Source organism: Rhipicephalus sanguineus, chromosome 8 (genome assembly GCF_013339695.2).
Source record: "Rhipicephalus sanguineus isolate Rsan-2018 chromosome 8, BIME_Rsan_1.4, whole genome shotgun sequence".
In the NCBI taxonomy this organism is placed as follows: Eukaryota; Metazoa; Arthropoda; class Arachnida; order Ixodida; family Ixodidae; genus Rhipicephalus; species Rhipicephalus sanguineus.
Genome location: NC_051183.1, coordinates 78,026,924 through 78,049,715, shown reverse-complemented (window position 1 = coordinate 78,049,715; position 22,792 = coordinate 78,026,924). Strand labels below are relative to the sequence as shown.

At 47.8% G+C, this 22,792-nt stretch overlaps 1 protein-coding gene across 1 annotated transcript in view; it reads right to left on the bottom strand.

Annotated features, from left to right (window-relative positions):
* Positions 1 to 22,792, bottom strand: part of LOC119403335 (E3 ubiquitin-protein ligase UBR2) — a 71,808-nt gene that overhangs the window by 38,683 nt on the left and 10,333 nt on the right. Inside the window, 5 exon segments of the mRNA XM_049418282.1 lie at positions 4,788 to 5,008; positions 7,036 to 7,141; positions 10,457 to 10,598; positions 17,573 to 17,793; positions 19,670 to 20,084. Of these exon segments, the coding sequence (XP_049274239.1) occupies positions 4,788 to 5,008; positions 7,036 to 7,141; positions 10,457 to 10,598; positions 17,573 to 17,793; positions 19,670 to 20,084 (1,105 nt within the window).

Below are 22,792 nucleotides of genomic sequence, written 5' to 3'. Positions count from 1 at the left end.
GAATGCTGGACAATGTGCTGACTGCAATGCCGAAGTCTCGGGCAACCAGAGATTTCTTCGTCCTGGACTCGACAGCCTTTATAATGGCTGCCTCCTGCTCTAACAAGATCGCTTTTCTTTTCAATTTTCCACAGAGCCTTCATCCATGCAACTGTGAAATCAGCGACGTGACCGTAAAAAAACTGAGAAACCACGGTGCACAGCAATCAAGTCCGTTGTCGTGGAGAAGGTGCGGCACACAAGGCAGACAAAGGCCGAAAGCACAGTGCACAGCGACCGCATTTAACTGACCTCCGTCATCGTCGAAACATGTGCACTGTGCAAATGCACATGCAACCCTCGACTAACCTCGACTGCGCAGGGAGCCTAGCGAAGTGGTTCTTGAAAGAGAGGGAAACCACCTTGCACTTCTCACTGCCGTCACATGGCCCACCGGCCCACTCACTGCGCCCTGCTGGCTGAGCGAGGAGGATGGCTCGCTCGTTCGCGCGTGGCGTGGCTGTGCATGGTCGCGAGGTTGACATGCGAGTTTTAAAATGGCCACGCCAAATGAGTGTCGAACTCCGCCAGAAATGATATACTTCACGCACTGTGGTTGGATTTTTTACAGCGAAAGCTGTTATGAGATCATTTCAACGGCTGTTCTTGGCGCCGTAGTTGTGCGCCGCCGCTGCCGCCGGTGTCCGTAACCGCTATCGCACGAAATAAGAAAAAAAAAAGGAAATAAGAAAAAATTACCAGGATGGAACGAGGTTCGAACCTAGGCCCTCTGTGTGGGAGCCCAGTGTTCTACCTCTGAGCCATGCCGGTGCTTGAAACTGCATTGCAAAAAGACCCTATACAGGCTTCATGTCGGGAAGGAACCACATTAACATACCGTATTTACTCGCATAATTTGCGCACTTTTTTTTCGCGAATTTGGAGCTCCAAAAAGGGGGTGCGCAAATTACGCGGAGATTTCACGAGCACATCTGAAATAACGCTCAATATATAGTTCTAATACGCGCGATATAATACATTAAAGAAGAAAATAAATTATAGTGCAAACGAAGGGTTTTTAACAGAATTAGCACGTACTTTAACCAGGCAGATTCGGTCATGCACGGTCTAGTCAGAATCACTGGTTGAGAAGTCCGACTGAGAATCATCGCCGCGGCCGCTGTCACCGCCCTCTTGAAGCTCTTCACGACAATGCTGGGAGTAACGAGGTGCCACGGCACGGCGATACCGGTGGGCCTAAGCTCTCGCACATATTTGAAAAGGTATTCTTCAACGGCAGGAAACTTTCCATGCTTCGGTCCTCGGAACGGTCTCCTTCCCGGTCTTGTATTAAAAAGCGAACTCTTCTGCGGCACGGTTCCCGTTTCCTTAGGCAAATTCTATAACACTGAGCTTGAATTTTGCCGAATAGTTATTGTAGCCCAGCGCAAGAGAACAGTGAAAACGCAACTGGCTGATCGCGAAACCTAAACTTCCGAAATCAACGAAGGCTGCGTCGCAGCGCGGACGCAGAGGAGGAGGCGAGGAGGGTCAGCGAGAAGAAATGTTGGCGCGACTGGCCCTCGCACGCCTCCGATGCAGAAAGTAGTCCGTGCCGTGTCGCGTGCATGCATTCTCACGGCGGGAGAACGCTCGAACAGTTCCGACAACCCGTGAACAGGTTTGGGTGTTCGGGCAGTTCGGGTACGGTCTCGGCGGTTTCCGGAGAATAGAACGAAGTAATCGGAAGAAGGAACTTCGCACTCGCGGCCTGTCTTGTGTATGACTGCGCTCGCCTGCTCGGTGAGGGCCGCGGGGGCGCGGCCGTTCAAAGTTTCCCCGTGCGCGCGGGCCGGCGAGCTGGCTCGAGCGGGGCGAGGAGTGCAAAATATGCGAGTAAATATTTTTTTTTACCAAAGCTGGCTAAATATTAGGGGTGCGCAAATTATGCGAGGGCGCAAATTATGCGGGTAAATACGGTATGTAATGTAGTGTGGTAGAAGAGTAAAATAACAAGCAGGTGTCACACGAACGCGAATTCTGTAACCGGGCGTCACACTATGCGAATTGCGCAACGAGTGGGTTGTTGAATGCTTCCAACCCATTACAAAGGCCTCTGCGATAATTCTTCATCGCCATCAGCCACAGCATCAACAAAGTGCACATAATGCCTTACAGGTGTTCAGCAAGTACCACGGTTCTCCGCAGAATGACGAAAAATTGCATAGTGGCTGCTTCCCTACTTCACAAAAATTATGATGATTTATAACGTAGCGGGTTCCTCGCAAGTGCACTTCTATTGGTTGCTAAGGAAGCCCATAAGGCTCTCATGATCCATTTCCTCAGGGTCTCATTAAGTTAATTCCCTCTCTCTCTCTCTCTCTCTCCCCGTTTCTCCGGTTAACGTATCTTATAAGGCGTGGTGGGACAGTTAAATAACGACTGGGCGTCACACAATATGAATTAGGTAACTAGTGTGTCGTTTAAAGCTTCCAACCCATTACAAAGGGCTCAGCCGTAATTCTTCATCGTCATCAACTGTTGCATCAACAAAATGCACATAATGCCTTACAGATGGTACCTCGCTTCTCCGCAGAATTACGAATAATGTCGTGGTGGGTGCTTCCCAACTTCCCAAAAATTATGATTTGTGGCGTAGTGGTACACTTGTATTAGTAGCCACAAGAGAGTTTATAACGGGCTCTAGAAATGCCGCTCTTCCAGCTTTCGCTGTGACTGCTGCGCTTTCCGCGCAGGCCTGGCGTTTTTTGTAGACTAATATCGTTCATTATATCCACTGACAGGTCAATTTTACTTCGTTACAACTAGGTCTCAAACGCATGGTTATCCATGGAGATTTCAAGGAGAATTTCATTTACTTTGTTATACCCACTATTTCATTAGACCTCGTTACATTATAACGACATTTGGGTATAACAATCATGATATCTAGTGTTTTACATGCTAAAACCACAATATGATTACAGTGCAGACCGCTTATAACGTAACCGGATATAGTGCAGGACCGGTTATAATGCGGTCTTTTTCGACTCCCGTTTACCCTCCCATAGAACCACATGTATACGCATACCGCTTATTATGCAGTCCCCCAAGATGAAATACCGTTTATAATGCGATTGCGAGAAAATATTTCTGACAAACGCGGTAGCGAGTGCGGTTCTCAAAGTAGGTACGCCGCTGGGGAGGGAGCGACGAGGTCGTTACGAAGGGCGAGGGCACGCACAGTGAACGAACGAGGGGCGGAGGGAGGAAAAAGACCGCGGCAGCGCTGTGCGGGCTCGCCGAGTGGGGAAGGATGGTGGTTGCCTAGGCGACGGAGTAGCCTTTGCACCGGCGGCGGCAAGGCTCCGCGGCCGCTTGCCGGCAGCGCGTTACGCGTGGAACGTACGATCACGTCCTAAGTTTCCTGTCGGGAAAAGCGTCGTCGTTATCACACTTGCTACAGATATCGCGTTTGCTACCTCGTCCGCAAATTGAAAAGTTTTGCGGCTTCATGACGCGAGCTTTCGCCTTTTCTGCCAGTGCGCGGACTTAAACGAGCTTGGCGGGCTTTTGTCGCCGTTGATCTCCCAGCCGCGAACATAAACCGCACAAACTTCGCATCATGCGCGCTGTTCTTGGGTTAGTGCTTGAGTGCGATCTTTTCGACGTCCGATCTTCATGTTGTCTTGGAGAAACTTCCCACGACAACATGCTGAACCGCACGCTAGGCCTAATCAGCGTTGGTTGCTTTTCGGTAGCGGTCGCGGGCGATGAAAGTTGCGGTTTGGTGCGGAATCAACGAAACTTTTTGCGATGGCTGCACTTGAAGGGAAGAGAATCATATCGTTAATGAAAACGAGGGCATGGTTGGCACATGCAACTCTCGAATGGTGGTTCCGGATTCGATTGCAATGTCTTGGACATCGCGTGCGCGCCCGTGAAATCGAACGATCGGTACCGCTCAGCACGTGAAATTTCGGTCGCGATTCGACATGGTTTCTGTGTAATGCGCATACCTCGAGGTGACCTGAAACGTAGTCGGCGAATTTCCGCGATGGCACTTTGTTTTGTTTGCTTTTTCCCCCCGTGTTCATTTCGTTGGCAATGCGGGTCTTTGGCGGTTAATTTTTGAACATTCGGAGATTTAAGTGGTTGTAAGCGCCCCAAATCGCATATGTCGATTATCGGACACGCGAGGCTACATGCTCAACACGTTTTGCGCAAGTGCAGCCTTTGTAGAAGGTTGTTTTGGTTATAGTGCGGTACCGCTTATAGTGCGGATATTCGCGACTCCGGCGACTTACGTTATAAGCGGTCTATACTGTATGAAGTAGGCCCCAGTGAAGCTCTCTGGAAATTTCAACCATCTGGTGTTCTTTAACACTGACATCACACAGTACATGGGCTTCTAGCATTTCGGCTCTATCAAAATGTGACCGCCGCAGCCAGTATTGAACCCACGACCTTTGGGGCAGCAGCCGAACACCGCAACCACTGTACCACTGAGGCAGGCATGTGTGTTTGTGCCCCTCATAGAAACACATAGTGCTCCTGTCAGGAATACAGTAGACTCTCAGTAAATGGAAATCGCTTAAACGGAACTGCTGCTTGAACGTAACAACTGCCCCTAATATGACTGGTTTCATACTTGGATTCTGCACCCCTGCTCCTCTCTCAGTAAACGGAACTCCCGTTAAACGAACACGTTTTCCTGGTCCCTTCAGATTCCATTTAACGAGGGTCTACTGTATTTATACCATGCCCACTATCAAGATTGCGCACGCATGTACGCAGAACCCACCCACCATGTAGCAGGCTTGGCAGAAAAGCTTGAGCATTTCGGACAGCGTGCCGGGGAACTGCAGTCCACTGCCCGCCTCTGCACCGTTGCCAGCCCCATTTGCTTTGGTGGGCGAGGGCTCCCTGTAGCAGGCGTACAGGCGTGACAGGTGGCTGGCCGCTTCGGACGGAAGCGCATCCAGCACTTCCTTGAGGGGAGGAGGTAGCAGGCGCGGGTGCATCTTGTCTGTGCCAACCAGGACAAAAAAAAAATAAAAAATGAAGGCAGCTTCGCACTACACTCAAACCTCATTATAACAAAGTCGCATATGCCACGAAAATAACTTCGTTATATCCGAAAATTCATTATAAACTTTTATTCATAACACTGTATTTCTGACAAGACTATTCCTCATTTACTTCGTTATAGCCGATAATTCGTTATATCGAGGTTTGAGTATAGTGGTGCCAAGTCTTAAGGAAGTGCAAAGCTGGGCGGCCTTCATTGTTTCTCCTTAGTTTGCTCTTTCTTCCTCTCTTTCCTTCTTTCTTTCTCTTTCTCACTCTTTCCATCTTTCTCGTTGTTCCCTTTCTCTCTATTTCTTGCTTCCTCTTTCTCTCTCTCTGTTTCTTTTTCTGTCTTGCTCTCTGTTTTTTCTGTCTGTTTCTATCTCTTTCTCTATTTCTTTCTGTCTTTCTTTCCTTTCTTTCTTTCTCTCTACTACTCTCTCTATCTCTTTCTTTTTCTCTCTCTCTCTGTACTCGTTCTCTCACCCATCAGAGTTATTGCATCCCATGCCAGACAAATCGGCGCACGTGTTCTGGGAGCGAAGCAGTAGATGAAGAAGGAGACAAAGAGGAAGAAGAGGACGAAAACAGCGCGCATTGGTTCATGACGACGATCATTTTTGCTTTCGACTAACGGTGTTTCTCCAAGCTTAAATAGCTCCACTGTTAAGAAAAGAACAATACTTCACACAACTGAGGAAGATAGTTCAGATGGACAGCACCCAACTACGGCAGAATCCCGCTTATACGTTCCTCGCTTACATGTTTTCCTGCATATAAAGTTTCTGGCGTACAGTTCCGGTGAAAAATCCGCAGGCACCTATAGATTAGAATTCCCTTCTTGCAAGTCATTCACGCAACGTTCTTTCCGAAATGTCGCTCCTCTGCATGTACTGAGGAGGTAAGTCAATCGGTTTGGTGATCCCTTCGTATCCATTTCATTGCTGTAACTGACCAGCAGTTGCCTGTCCTATGCATTACATGGCCGGCCCAGGTCCATTTCTTTCACTTAAAGGGGTCATGAACCACTTTTCCAAGTAATGATCTAATGGCCTCAGTATCGGAGTGTACTGCCTCCCGAATCGATTGCCGCAAAAATTTCTCGAATCCGTCAAGAATCAGCGGAGTTACGGGGGTTTGGCGCACGCTCCCAGCGCTTTCTCTCTTTTCTCGTGCCGACGAGCGCACTGGAAGCTAGACAGGGAGGGGTGGCATGGGGGAAAGAAGTTACGCCAGCGCGCGTCATGAAACGCGATCGCTCTCCCGCTGTGATTCGCTTGCGCGAGTGCGGCGCCGGCAAGTGGCGGCATTCCGCGGCAAGAAGCGCATCTGATCCGAACGCCGCTCTCGATTTACGTCGGCTATCGGCCAATAAGCATGCTATGTCTTTGCGACGTACAGCGGACAGACGCCCCGCCCACCGACGAGAGTGAGAACCGGCCTCTGTTTGAAAAGAGGGTGCCTGGGGAAACGGCAACTTCGCGCTCCGCTTGTGGCCATTACGCGGCGCGCACGACTGTAATATTTGGCAGAGCAGTTCATAGCCGTGTCAGCTTTCCGCAGGATGTGTTTTTTTCAATCAGCCCAAGGGGTGCTTCATGACCCCTTTAAAGGAGTACTGACACGATTTGAAGACATCGCAAAAGGGATTCTTTACGTTTCCTTAGTGTGCAGTGTTAATGTTTTGCATGCACTGGAGTCAGACAACAGGTATAAAATATTTCACTTTGATTTGAAAGTTTCCCGACATTATCTTGACGAGCCAACACAGTTCGCCCGAGTTTGCGTGCTCTGCGTCCTGCATGCAGCCGAAATCGCAGAAATCGCTGTTGGGGCCGCTCGACGACCATTCCCTCACAGTTGTTTACATGCACCACGAGCAGATGACAGGTCTGCCGCTGGTATGTCGCGAGTTGCTGTCTAACCTTGACGTCCCACTGTGATGACACATCACTGAGAGGTCACCCTCGCCGGAGGCTCACTCACCCTCGCTGGAGGGACCCTCCCTGCGTAGCAGGGTGGCTCGCTCCAGGGCCAAGCGGGCACCCCGCAGCCACGCCTCGAAGCCTGGGTCTGGGCCAAGGGCCTGAACCTGCATGCACAGGTTAATGGGAGAGGACAAGAATTAGTAAGTACCGGTCACCGACAGCACGAGAGATTCCTGTCGAATTCACGAGAGAACTCAAGTGCTGACATCTACAGGCACTACAAGTACGGCACTTTGACCGTCAGGGGAACTGCACGGATGTATTGAATCCGGAGGGTACCACAAGGTAGTTCGACATACAGTAAAAGCTTGTTAATTTAGATTTCCTGGGACCGGAAAAAATGTTCGAATGAACCGAATGCCGAATTATCAAAAATATCAAGGAATCAATAAACAAATGTCTGTTACATCAACACGCTTTCAGTTTCTTGATGAATATGTAAATCCTGTACTTATTTTGTGTAAGAGCGATGTAAAAGCCGCAATTTTCTGCATCCTATGGCTTCGTTCTCAATGCAACCACAGCACCAGACTCCTGTGTTAAATTAGCCCGAAAGGTGCTCTGCACCCATCCCTGATTACATACCGCCAACACCACCACGTGCATGTGACGATAGTTCTTGTACAGGTAAAATGGCCGGCAACTGATGGTTTGTCCATTGTGATGTGGCAAGCGAGCTTTATGCCAGCATGCCGACAGTGGCTGAAAGCTCTTCGTCTTCAACAGCTTCCGCCATGTTTGAGTTTTATGACAGTGTACGCATACGCATTGCATCAAGTTGAAACGAAGCTGCTGAGTGTTCGATCCACATGTGGACAAAACAGTGGTCACTAACTGATGAAGATAGCATTGCAGGCAGCGCCACCTCATTTTGGTTGTCTGCGAACGCCGTTTTTGCTCTTTCGCCTTGCACATTTACATGGCTTCGAGCTCGGCTCGCTCCGCGGATTATCCGAATTAACCGGGTTGCGGCCATATGTGACTGGATTAACAACTTTGATCCCACTAAACAATGCATATGCTTGCCGGGACTAGGGAACACGTCCGAATTATCCGATTTTTCGAATTAACGAGGTTCAAACTAATGAGCTTTTAATGTACCAGCAATTTGATGCAAGAGATGGATGAAGATGCACATTGCATGTTTCACTGCATGGCTGCTTTCATGCGTTGCCGCGTGGCACGGGTTAGTTACAGCGAAGCTTGCGAAAGCAAAGTCATCACTAAGCAGCACAAGCAAGATCTTTGCTGCCCGAGCCATACGTATTTTGAGACGAGAACCTCCTTTATTTCAACCTCCATGGCATGTTTGAAAAATTTGGTTGAAGCGCACCAAAAAACAGAGACTAGAAGAAGCTGACAGGACAGTGCTTACACTCACAATTGAAGCTTTATTAATCAGAAAAAGTATAAATGGCAGATACGTGGTTCCTCGCGCATGCGTAACAGAGCAGGGCGCAAAAAAAAAAGGCACTCGTATCGGGATTACAAGAATTTTCTGCGTTTCATGTCATTTATTTGTTATTGCAAGCACTACTAATCTAGATACGCGCATTCCTTATCATGCAGCACAATTGTGGCTTGACTAACACAGTCATGTCCCCTCTTCCAGATGTGAAGTTTCTACTGGCAACATGTTTCAAGTTGTGTGCCAACTTGTGCACATATGGAATGACAGCCATTTTCCCACGCTTCTTTGGCTCCGAACTGGCTCCCTGTTTTCTGCCCTTTATTTTTCGAACTAGGACCGTGCACATTGAAAAAATTTACTGCGTGGGGTAACCTGACTTCTGAAATTTCTCCAAGTGACTCTTAAAGCTATCACTTATTAGATGACCACACAATTTTTGCAAAGTGGACACGAGACAAGACAACTTTTCCCCTCTTTACTAACTTAAGAGTGCCTGGACACATAATCTAGCACTGGCTTAGCACTTCTTGAGTGGTCTTCTTGAGCACTTCTTGAGCACGTGGGCAGCCATTTTTCCTGTGTTAAAGTCTACATCGGACAGTCTGGAAGATGCGTATATGATCAGCTTAGAGAACACCACGCATGTATTAAGGCATTAAGGCAACACTCATCTTGCAGATCACTGTAAAAACTGCGGATGTTACCCGGTGTTTAAATAAACCGAGATCATTTTTCGACATAAGGGTCAGCTTACCCACGAGATAGTAGAGTCATACCACATCCGGCCCCCATTGTGCCACCATTGAGCTGCACGACAAGTAATACACGCATCTAGATACGTAGTGCTTCCAATAACTAATAAATGACATGTAACGCCGAAAATTCTTGTAATCCCGATACGAGTGAATTTCTTTTTGTTGCGCCCTGCTCTGTTACGCATGCGTGAGGAACCACGTATCTGCTATGTATACTTTTTCTGATTAATAAAGCTTCAATTGTGAGTGTAAGCGCTGTCCTGTCTGCTTCTCCTAGTCTGTGTTTTTCGGTGTGCTTCAACAAAATTTTTCAAACATGATCGTTAACGAACTGGCCCAACTTGCCATCTTGCTCCATGGCATGATGCAATTGCCCTCAGATTCAATGCCTCCTCTGACAGCATCCATCGAAGCACGGCCGCTTCATCAGCACAAACATTGATAACTTGAGAAACAATCGCATCACCAGGGGCATATCAGGGGCACAGTACAGTGAAACGTTTCAATACTGTAGGCTCTCGGTGAACGGAAATCTCTTTAAACAGAATTGCCGTCTAATTGGACAACAACTGCCTCTAATATGATCGGGCTTCGTACTTGGATTCTGCACCCTTGTTCACCTCTTAGTAAACGGAAATCCTAATGGAACACATTTTGCTGGCTCCTTCAGATTCCATTTAACGATATTGTACCTCACACCGAAAGTGGCAGTGAATGTTTAATTCTTGCCCGGTTTAGTGCTTTATTTTACAGCAGAGCTCGAGGTTTGCCGTGTGTCACAGATAGAAAATTATCAACATCATGAACCGGCATGTGCTCAATGGCCGCCCAAGCATTCTGTATAGATGGTTACCAAGACAAGCGGAAATGAGCCATCCACCTCTGCTGTGACCAAGCCTTGCACGACCTAGTGCAAGCTGTGCTCATTTTTTTGCAATAGATTTTCAGAAAGCTGCCAGAGTTGTTTGATACTGTAACGAGCTGATCACACAACTCCGGGAAACAGCACTACACTTGACACAGACACTCAAACCATTGCCCAAACATACGATCTCTCGCGAAAGCCACCATGCCTCTAACTCACTGCACGGCCTATCCCTGTTATTGCCTTCCTCTTCATCATTTTAAATTTGCAAGGTTGTTATTCTTCAATGTTGCAATGTAAACAATAATTATAGACACCCAACTATATTCAACTCCCTGTTCTAAAATTAGGAATATTCAGACGGTTCAGCCACGTTTTCAAGTCCTACCTGGGCAGCCCTTTCAAGGCACTCAGAGGGCACAAGCGCAGATACCGGGGGCAGCAGAGGTACCACCGCGTTGCTCAGGCACTCGCACAGTGGACAGAGGAACTCACGCTTCTCGACGTTGAAGCTGATGTGCCGGCCATACCTGCACATGCGTGTATCGAAAGACATGAAAAATTTCCCACAGAGGCACAAACCCGTACAAAAATGTACGTAGAAAGTCTATAGACTGTCTAAAAATAGGTTTAGACGGTCTATAGACTGTCTAAACCCATTTTTGTAAGGGAAACTCTTTGCAGCACATTGCGGTTTCAGCCGCACCACCAGTTCAGGAGCACAGTTATGCAACAATATGTCATCACAGTATGTACACACAAGTAGGTGCAGGTCAAGCCACTACACTAATGCAGCAAACGCATTGGGCTTTACGGAGACTCGGTCGGACATTTGTCGCAAGTGCATTTGAACTACACTGAAGGTTTAAAACAAGGGTGTATTAACAATGTTTTGCTGTAAAAATAACAATGCATAGTACTTGTAATCAGCCACTTATTCATATTGTACAGAAGCATTAGAACGCTGTAATGGGCCGTCCTCTTGAGCGCCTTCTAGTGGGTCGCCCTCTTCGCCTCTTCTCGGAGAGCACGCCCCTCGTGCTCTTGCTCGTGAGAGTCTGCGAGTCTGCGCTCTGTCGTCGCTGCGCATCGTCACCGTCGATCCCGCCGTCAATAAACGCCTTTACAAAGTGGTGGAGAGTGCTGTACCGTGCCCACAACTTCGGTCTCCATCTGATGCCCCTGGAGCTTCGATCCCGTACCGTGCCATCTACCATGCCGCAAGACGCCGCTCAGCAAACGCCGCCTCCTGCCCCGACCGCTTGTCCCGGTGTCCCCCGTATCCGCGACCCTCCTGTCTTCACCGGCGCGGATGGCACCGACGTGGAGGACTGGCTCACGATTTACGAACGGGTGAGTGTCCCCAATAAATGGGACGAAGCAGGCAAGCTGAGCAACTTGGTTTTCTACCTCGCGGGTGTGGCCGGCATGTGGTACAACAACCACGCATCCGATTTCCCGACGTGGTCCGCTTTCAAGACCGCCATCATCAACGTGTTTGGCCGCCCTGCCGTTCGTAAGCTGCAGGGCCTTAAATGCATCACATTGTCCACGTGGCTCGACGTTATGACGTTGACGTCGTTTTTTCTTTCCCACATAAACTGGAATCCATGTGCGCAAAAGTGCAAAAAATCACTGACACAGAAATCAGAGACAGCGGCAATGTTCGTGGCAAATGCGGCATCAATCACACGTTTCAGTACACAGAATGCAAAGAAGCCATCGTCTATCAAATCCCATTATCATGCGGAAAATCATACATTGGACAGAGCGGAAGGTGTGTCAATATCCGTCTTAGGGAGCATGAGCGTTCACTGTCAGACACAAAACCATTTTCACTCGCCGCCCATTGCAAACAATGCAGCTGCACACCATTCTTCGCCGACACTACGATTCTTGATCGACGTATGTAACTGCGCGGTAGTAAACACGGACGACAAGAAGATACAAGCACGTCGTCCGTCGTCCGTGTTTACTACCGCGCAGTTACATACGTCGATCATGAATCACCAACTCGCCCAATCGTCCACCTTGACTACGATTCTGTCACGTCACAGACAACAGATGGCAAGAGAAGTCATCGAAGCGTTCCACATTCAAAGGAAAGGAGAAAAATGTATCAGTCTACCATCTATCGCGCTAAGTGACGCGGAATTTCAATACCTAAGCGGAACCTGCAGATGATTACAAAGTTTATACAGTGAACTCCCGTTAAGACGAACTCAGTTAAGACGAATTCTCGCTTATACCGAACAACACGGGACCATTTGTTTGGTTTCCCATAGACTCAATGCAAAAAGAATTCGCTTAAGACGAACCGCCCAACTGCACTCTTCTGTTAAGACGAACTTTCGGGGTGATCAACAACGCTAGCGATTCTGCGAAACGAACACTGCAGTCATGGTGGGGCATTCAGGCGACCGAGAAAAAGCAAAAAAGATGAAAAAAAGCGTTTCCTGGAGCAAAGACGCGAAGCAAATCGCGACGACGCCGAGGGTGCGAGCTAAATGAAGAAGACCGGTCAGCGGATAAAGCCGGTATCCCCTCTCACCCCCAGCCTGTGGGTGGGGGAGGTGTGGGCTTTATCAGCAAAGAAAGCAACAAAAAGAGTGGGGGATTTACAACTTGGACCCCCAAGCCATTGCGTCCTTTTGTATTCCCCCCCCCCCCCCGTTCTTCGGTTTCCCAGGTGGAGTACAAAGGAGAACAGAACAACACAAGAGCTTGGGGCCCCTCCGCCGCCGTGGTCAGAGGGGCAAACGCAAGGGGAGTGGGGAAAAAAAAGCGACAACAGGAACAAAAATGGTCTGTGCATTACAATCGAGTACGATCGCGGCGCACTCCCGTCAGAGGGGTCAGGTGCATTGTCATCGCCATCACACAATGGCGGCCGAGCACATGTATTTTGTGGTCAGTTCGCGTTGGTTCGTGTAGGACCTGTGCGCGTTCTATCTGTTCCCAGTGAAGTGCAAATTGTGATGAGCCATTTTGATTATGGAAGCGCACGACAAAGGAAGGCTATTTTGCACAGTGAATATAGCTGCGTCGTGTCTTTTTCGTGGCGAGGCGTGTGACCGTGAGTAGCCCGATGGGAAATCTCCAGCTGCACGTCGATCAGGAAAAGTTACTACGGGCCGAAAACGGAAAAATATCCGGACCTCGAAGAAAACCTTGCAGACTTTCTTAAGCAACTCAGCGTATAATGACTTTGTCAAGGCAACAGCACGCGACCGAGGCGTATCCAGAAGTGATCTTGGAGCCAGCAAAACAGGCTCACAGAAGAAAATGAACTGCCACGACAATAAATTTTACATTCTTTGAAGAAAAATTGTGCTTGTCTCTTAATTTTTTTTTCTAATCGTCAACATAGGAGCGTGTTACAGTTTTGTCATGTAAATGTGGTAGCAAATATCTTCACGAGCATTCTTATTTTTGAACACGCGAAATCGGGTGCTCGTAAGATTCGTGTAAATACACCACTTGAAGGCATACCGTATTTGCTCGATTCTACCGCGCCCTCGATTGTAACGCGCACCCGTTTTCCGCGACAAAAAAAAAAGAATAATACATCGATTGTAACGCGCACCCATTTTTCGTGAGAGAAATGAACAAAAAAAAGTCCGTAGCAGTCAAACTTGGCACATTCAGAAGAACAAGTATTTGGGTATTAAAGAACTGAAGTTTCAAAAAAGTAAAACACAAAGTCAAAAAGCGGGCCTTGCCGCTAAAACTGTCACCACTACGGCGGCGATACGAGTCGCGTAATGGATCAGTCTCGTCGCTGTAGGACAACTCCTTGTCGCTGTCAACACTCTTCGATTTCGGGAAACCGGCCCTGCCTTGGTCCACTGAAACCTTTTCGTGAAGCTTTGCTGTAAAAAATCTCCTGCTTCTGTTTGCGCCAGTCTCGCACGCACGTTTCGGGAACTCCGAACTATATCCGAATGACCGCGATGCGGCCCGATTTCCGTCCGTCTCTCTGCACATGTAATAACTATTCTTTTAAATGCGGCATCGTGGTACACTCGTCGAGTATTTGGAGTCGGCACTTCCATGCCCTCGATGCGAATGCAGAACGAGATGACAATCTCCTCGGCACACGTACGAACTGAAAAAATGGCAGAAATGGCCAAGACGCGTAGGAGGCGGCCATTTTGAAATGTCGATGGCAATACGATAACCGAGTTTCTTTTTTTTTTTCGGTACTCGATTCTAACGCGCATGCGATTTTTGGACTCGTTTTTCCGGAAAAAAGGTGCGCGTTAGATTCGAGTAAATACGGTAGTCTTTATCTAGATGAGCCAAATAAATGCTTTTTCTTGTCTTATTGCCCCCCATTGTAAGTCTACTCCATTCAGTGTTTTCAAGTAACATATTTGGATGCACTTGGCATGTTAGCATGTCTCTTTTTGGGGGCACTTCTGATAAGCCGAACTCCTGATAAGACGAACAGATGACCGCGGTCCCTTCGAGTTCGTCTTAACGGGAGTCTACTGTATGTTTCTGTTCCTTTTTTTTTGTGTTGTTCTTCACCTTTATATTAGCATGTTCTTCCGAATAAAATCAGTTGCGAGTTAGCGCCCGTGTTGTGCACCTTCTTTTTCTCTGTCCTCGTCCGTCAGTGCGCTACTTAAGGGGGCAGACTCATTTTAGACATTTTTTTGTTATTTCTTCAGTGATCTTGATGAAACTGTGCACACTTGTGCAGTTTTTTTTGCTGATTTCAAATATGTAATTACTTTTCCGGTAACTCATCTCGTTCCCGAGATACCTTAAGTTCACCCCCCATTGTTTAAGGCCTCAGTAGAAAAAAATTTGCTTAATTAAAAGCGACATTTAAGATATGGCAACATATATTAATGACTAAAGATTGAAACGATGCAAGCAGTTTTCTATTTTTGCCTTTTTTTAGCTATTTTACAGCAGAATGAACTTTACATTCTAAAAAGCACTTGACAACATATTACAATTTTGATGAGTAATTAATTAAAAAGGCATGGGCTCTAAATTCCATTCTCATACTTGGATTCTATACGCATACAGGTTTCCATTGCAAAAAGAATTATTGTTCTGCCTGCCCTAGCTGCCGAGATATCGAGGCCTCAAGATTGAACATAGTCATAAATTTGCATTTTGAGAAAAATGGAAAAAACAAAACACACAGTTTATTAAAAAAACCACAATGAGAATGAGCATATTTTTCAATGCAGATGCTAATAGCCACCAGGAACATAATCGGACTGATGCTTAGCACTGTAGTGGCGCTTCTTCAGTGCTCGAGGCACATTCTCAGAACTCAGAACTGCCTTCGGTCCAAGTTCACATCCGGCACAGTAATTGCTCAGAACTACATAGTCCAGCACAAGCCCAGTGAAGAGCTCGATCACTGCCCCCACGGCTATGTGGGATGAGTGCCCGCGCGTCATCCACGAGCCGTCATAAGAAACTGCAATATTGTCGGAATTGTCAATATGCAGTTCCTTATACAGCTCGCGAACTGCACTCGCGCACTCGCCTGTGACTTTTTCGGCCGCGCGGTTGGCTGCAGGCGTCAATTTCCGCTTTACGTATCCTTGCCACGTTTTCTTATGGAGACCGCGATGGGAAATGTTCACAGTCGAAAAGATATTGTTCATTGCAGCTTGACGGTTCCCAGTGGCCTGCATGGCTCGAGTGGCGAGAATGTTGATGGCGAACGGTTTCACTTTTTGATCACAATCCACCCGCGGAGAGCTCCATGCTTGCGCGATGTCACCACAGTTCACGCAGCGCGCACACATTTTTACGGCAAGGCCGTACTCTCTGTCCCGTTTATAGATGCTGACGCTGCCGTTGCAGACTTTACATTTCATAACATCCAACAGTGGACCCATGCAGCCGAGATCGGCAATTATGAAACTTGCCTCTTCGCTCGGCACCGCGGGAGCAGCGCCGACCAGTGCGTCGTTTTTCAGAAAATCAAATTTTCTTTTCGACGCGGCCGTTGATGCAAGGTCGCGTAGCCTCGAATCAGCTTTCGTCTGCCTTTCCCGCAGCTCTAATTGCGTTAGCAAGGTTGTATCGCGGCGGACGCGGACGCTGCCTTGCGAAGCGTCGCTGGCCGTCAGGCCCGCTAGGCCTAACTCTCCGTTAGCTGCCTCGGGCGGCTCGGCGAATCCTTCGCTGTCGGCGGACGAGCTGGGTGATGCAGAGTCTCGATGTTCTCCTGCGCGCTCCGTTGCCAGCGATGTGTCGTCTATAGGAGCATCAGGAGCATCGCAGGCTGGCGGGCCTGACGGGCTTGCATCGGCAGCAGCGGCAGGCGACCCATCTCGTTCGTCGTCGACACTTCTCGCTAACAAACGCGCCTTGAAGTTATTCGCTTGCGACTTTTTTCTTTTTTTGCCAAACTTATGCCGCAAATGGAACTTCTGCGCTGATCCAGGCATTGCAACAACTTGGGTCGCAAGCACGCTAGCAACTCCGGTCGGCGGTCGAAGAACAGGCAAAATGGCGGCGCAACAAGTTGTTTGCGCGCTGTTGCCGCCCCAAGCAGACGATGCGAGACGCGCTCAGCCAATGAAATGGCCAGCTCGCGGTCACGTGCGCGTAACAGCCAATAGCATCGCGTACTATGCTTCTTTTTCGGTTGCTTTTTTTTCTCCAACCAATGAGCGGAGCGAAGAGGCATGAGCGGGAATTTGTAGACGAAGAAACGCTCTTTCAAACGAGACAAAGGTCGCGGCTATGGCATTCGTCAAACGGCTGCTCCGCGTCGCGAAAAAAGTGGTGTTTTTCGTCGGATTCTGCGCAAATCGAGCTCGCGCGTCTTCTTTGAAGTGATATAACAAGTAAATTATCGCTTCCTCGAGTCTGAAAATTGGCAGGCAGATGGAAAAATGCTCGCAGAATTCAAAAATGCCATTAGAAAAAAAACGATTTCTTTGCGATTTTTTGGTCCCAAAGACCCGGCCGCCCCCTTAACTCTTTCTACATCCTTGTCAAGTCGTGCTCACTCACTTTGTCATGGATGCTAACCAACTAGCTCACCAACATGCTTTTGCAGTGCTCATGATAGAGTGAGCAAGCGCAACTTCTCAAAGACCTAGAGAAAAAGCAGACAAGGACACAGAGCTATTTTATTTCTACATCCTCGTCAAGTCATGCTCACTCAATCTGTCATGGATGGTAACCACCTAGATCGGGAACATGTTTTTGCAGTGCTCATGATAGTGAGCAAGCGTGACTTCACAAAGACTTGTTAAAAAAAAGCAGAGAAGGACACAGTGCTGTTTTCTTTCTACGTCCTTGTCAAGTCGCACTCACTCACTTTGTCGTGGATGCTAACCAACTAGCTCACCAACATGCTTTTGCAGTGCTCATAACAGGGTGAATAAGTGCAACTTCACAAAGGGCTAGAGAAAAAGCAGACAAGGACTTTTACGTTCTTGGTCAAGTTGCACTTACTCACTCTATCATGGATGCTAACCAACTAGCCCGCCAACGTGTCTTGGGCAGTGCTCACCTGGCCGGCCGCCGTCGCTCCTTGGTGACGACCGACTCGAAGAACTTCTGCCAGCATCGGGCGTGCATGACGTGGCCGCAGGTGCTGGCGTGGGGACCGTAGCGCAGGTCCCCAAAGGCACAGGTGGGGTCTTCTTCGTCCAGGGGGTTGGACTCCTTCTTTGACTCGTCCTCGTCCTCCCCGCCCGAGGATGGCGGGGGAGGGGGCAGCTGCGACCGATCCTGCGCCATACCACAGCTGTTGAAGGTTTAGGTGCCCAACAATTGGTTGATAAAATATCAAGGTTATATAATATAATAATAATAATAATAATAATAATAATAATAATAATAATAATAATAATAATAATAATTTATTTCTATCAATACAATTAAGCTTGTTGGAAGGTGTGCGGCTAAAAACAGCAAGGAACACTTGACTGATGTCCCACACCTTTCTTTTTCATATTAAATATTAATATTCATATTTGTCTTATTACTTTCTTTTATATATTAAAAAATTCCGTTGTGCAGGTTACTTTCAAATATTTATTAAATTTATTAATTTTTATTTAGAATACTGTAAGTCGGTACAGGGTGTTAGGGGGCGCCCCAACCTGGAACTGGCGTTGACCACCTGAATCTAGTGGTATCTTCAACTGGTGGTTTCAGAGCGCTCTAGGGCACAGTCGCGAGCGGCATCGCGTTCAGATGGTTGAAAGGGAGCACATGCCTCGCGTTCAGCTGGTTCTTTTCGATTCGCTCTGCGCTGCTCCGAGCCCTTTTGACAAAGCAGTGCGAGTGCTTCCGGTCATGTGATCATGAACAGCGCGGTGGTCGCGGCAGCGTCACATGAAATGATTGCATTGTCTTGTCTCTGCGCATTTTTGTCAACATGTCAAAAAGAGCCCGTTTGAGCACTGAGTTGATGCCATCTCCTTTGCTTGACAGTGATGACGATTTCAGCCGTGCCTGCAAGCAGTCATCAGCCCAGCTGAGCATTCCGTTGCTGCAGCCACGCATCCGCCATTTTGCTTGAAATTGCGGGGATGAGATTCAGCTAGGCCTTGACACGGCTTCGACTAGAAACCGGATTTTCGCAGCATTCACGTGGTTCCTCCTGTGCTGGCTTTTTTTCTAGTTTCACATTCGGCTTGCATGTTTTTGCTCTGCCTCAGAGTGCAAGCAATGCCCGATCGATCCACCTTTGAGTCGCAGGACAGAGGAGACCAGTCAAAGGTACCATAAGTGCCCCTCTGGCAACAGAGCACTACCGTATTTACTCGAATCTAACGCGCACCTTTTTTCCGGGAAAACGAGTCCAAAAATCGCATGCGCGTTAGAATCGAGTATCGAAAAAAAAAAAAAAAAGAAACTCGGTTATCGTATTGCCATCGACATTTCAAAATGGCCACCTCCAACGCGCCTTGGCCATTTCTGCCATTTTAACAGTTCGTACGTGTGCTGAGGAGATTGTCATCCCGTTCTGCGTTCGCATCGACGGCATGGAAGTGCCGACTCCAAATACTCGACTAGTGTACCACGATGCCGCATTTAAAAGAATAGTTATTACATGTGCAGAGAGACGGACGGAAATCGGGCCGCATCGCGGTCGTTCGGAGTTCCCGAAACGTGCGTGCGAGACTGGCGCAAACAGAAGCAGAAGATTTTTTACAGCAAAGCTTTGCGAAAAAGTTTCTGTGGACAAAAGCAGGGCCGGTTTCCCGAAATCGAAGAGTGTTGACAGCGACGAGGACTGATCCATTACGCGACTCGTATCGCCGCCGTAGTGGTGACAGTTTTAGCGGCAAGACCCGCTTTTTGAGGGAAAGCACTTCAAGTGCTCGCAAAAGTGTACAAATTTTACGTAAAATCCAGCAGGCTACTCTTTCATTCTGACATGTCTACATCAGCGACCATCTAAGGCACAAGTGTTACCCCATAATGTGGAAAAAGCACTGCACTTCAGCGTGTTGATGATACTGTGCTATCAGCACATGCAAAAACACGCAGCTTTTCGTACTCATGCTTTTTCATGTACGCTGTTATAAATCATGAATGCACTGTTGGCAAGCCTCTTTGCAACGAAAGCGAGCCCACCAGCCTTCCCAATGCTTACCTTGGAGAGCACGGTGGACCGCTGCACCAGCACGGAGAGCACCAGGGTGCGTCCGCTCAGCGACAGCTCCTCGTCCTCGCGGCACAGGATGCACGTGTGCCGCACCACCTCGGGGGCCGCGGCCGACGCCACCTCCGCCTCGGTGGCCTCCTTAAACAGGTCCGAGTACTCGCGGATGAAGTTCTTCTGCATGGCCGACATCTGGGCCATGATGCGGGCGCGTCGGGCGGCCGCCGCGGCCGCGTTGCGACTGCTGCCTCCGCCACCTTCGGACTTGGTGCCACCTCCGGATGAGTCCTCGACCTCCATGGGTGTCGAGGAGGTGTCGGATGGGCCGTTGCAAACTCGCCTGAAGTGCCGGAGCGTGTGGTCCAGCAGGGGCTTCTGGCTGGGGGTGCGAGGTGAGGCAACGCACCTGACGAAATGAAAAATTAACCGATTAACTAGCCAAGCATGACATATCGCAAATGGGATGTCAAGTAAAAACACACTTTTTTATTTATTTATTTTGTTACCCTCAATCGCCGAAGCTTTACAGAGGGGAGCGGGTTACAACATGAAAAATACAAAACAACGAAACAAAACGTGCTATTTTATACATGAACAAGACTAAAGCAAATAACATCTCTATTCAATGAAACGCAACAAAAGTGAAACGTAAAAATAAGGAAATCACAAAAAGCAAATAGCGAATGTGGTAAAATTATACAGTACTAGCAAGAAACTGTTGCAGGCATACATTGTAAGAGAACAGGGAAGAAATCAGTGTTCTTTTCTCTGTCCCTTCTGCTTTTATTGCACTGTCCTGAAAGGTTGTGATCACAGAAGTTTAGTTTGTCCATAGACTTCTTACAGTTTAGGTTTTTACAGGTTACCAAAGCTGTTGATGGCAGTGATAGAGCTGATAGCAACATCTTGTGGCATTCTATCTAACTATAAGACTTCTGCAAAAATTTTCAGTCACAGCAGCGTTCTCAACCACACAAAACAATGAAATTACTGCGAGTTACTTATTATCTAACTGGCAATGCTTTACACCAACAGTTAACTCTTTCGTTACCGCATGAAAATGGCCATTTTTTATAGGTCTGAGGAAGAAATTTATTGCTAGTATAAATAATGCTCTAGGTAACATTGTAGCACACCAAATTGTGCATAATGAATTGCTCTTTATAGATAACACAAGTTTCAAAACAAAGAAGATGTTACAAAACTTATAAAAAATCTGAAATCTACCACTTTTGCAGGAACTTGAGAAAAACAGTACAAACCCAAAGCACAATATGTACAAAAATATTACGAACAAACAAAATTCAAATATACATTTTGAAGGGAAATGATCAAGGAATATTCTAAAAGAAAAATAAACAATCTGCATAAAGGCATTTTTCACACAGAGTCAAAAATACTGCAGACCGAAAACTGCTTCACCGCTCGTGCCATGCGGTGAAGCAGTTTCTGGTTTTCGTGAAGCACAGGTGGACGCCACAGGTTTCACAAAGAACGTTCGTTTTTTTTTCAACTTTGCGTTCCTCATAGCACTTGCGGCAGTTTTTCCTTTTCGGCATCTTTTCGGGGTGGTGCTGCACTTTTTTTGGCGGAGGCTCCACTCGTGGAACATCATCCGCATCCACCTCGAGAAGCTGTTGAGCGAGCTCCAACCGGAAGGATAGCTGGTCAAAATTAGAGTTTCTCTGAAGTTCTGGGGCAGAGAGGTGTCGCTGACTGGTGTTCTTGAAAAATAATGAAACTATTCACAACTGCAATGTCAATGCAGTGAAAGAAGAGAGTTTCCACCACCTCACACATTTCATCAAGACATTGTAAGATGCGATCAGCTGATCTGATCGATCTACGCCCTGCATCCCATAATTATATTCTTCAATCAGGAGCGGCTTCTGAATTGGAACGAGGCTCCACACGCCACCTCTTTTCTCTTTTCTTGTGGCTGTCACACTTTTGTTGGCAGTGTGTGCAGTGGACATCATATGGACAGCTCTCTTGTCCTTCCACTGCATGTACAGAATGCTGTCCCGGCAGTAGCCACCGAACTTCGCCTCTCTTTGATTTTTTTTTCCCATGTGGGGTCCTTCAATTCGTACGGAAAACACCGGCGGTCCTTCCGTGTAGTGCCACAAGCGAGGGTTTTGTTTTCCAAGAGGTGAACAAAAAGTGCCGCCAACGTGTAGAAGTTGTCCATATAGATAATATATCCCTGATCAAAGTACCTCCCGCAAAGCTTTGTCACCACATCACATGCTAGTCCACTGGCGCCAGACGTTTCTCTTTTGCTTGCGTACACATAAAATTGGACCAAATAACCAGTGTGCGACTCAGCAAGCACCCACAATTTGTACCCCCACTTTACAATTTTATCACGCATGTATTGCCGAATACCCGATCTTCCTTTTGATTTTACCATTCTTTCGCCGACAGAGAGATTCCGCGCAGGTTGGTAAAGCTCCGCGGATGTGCTGTTCATGTGTCCCAAAAGCCACGCAATCCGGTGAAGCTTGCCGTGGGAAGCCACAGTAGTCGCCTCAGGATCACTTACACTTAAAAAGCGCAGAAGTGCTGAAAACCGTCTCCTTGCCATGACGTTCCGTGGAATAAGGCCCGAAAAAAGAGAACTGGTGCTCCAATATACAGGTGAATGCGCAGGACGTGCACAATGCCCATATAAATAAGAAGTCCAATGAACTTCACCAGTTCCTCCGGAGTCACCTGTTTTCACAAGCCATCTTTTTCGGCATACGTCGGAAGGCCCAAGATATGCATTCAAGCATATTTGTTGGTATTTTCGCAGATGGTCCTGATGACCTCTGCTGTGAAAAACAGGAAAGAAAAATCGCGCGCCGTCGTGAAACGTTTTGCGCTGCTCCGGTGTGCCGGGCCGAGATGCGCGCCGGATGGCCTTCTTGGTGAAAATTGAAGCTTTCTGGCTGCCGGCGGCAGCACATCCTGTCCAAGCGCTGTGCGTATCCTGCAGATAACCAGGACATCTCAAAGGTCGTGCACCGAGATCGGCAGATAAGCGCTTCCGACAGATGAGACCTCTCAAGGCGGAAAACAAAACTTACCGGTACACAGCTGAGGATGGCCCGGGCTGGCTCGAAGCATTGT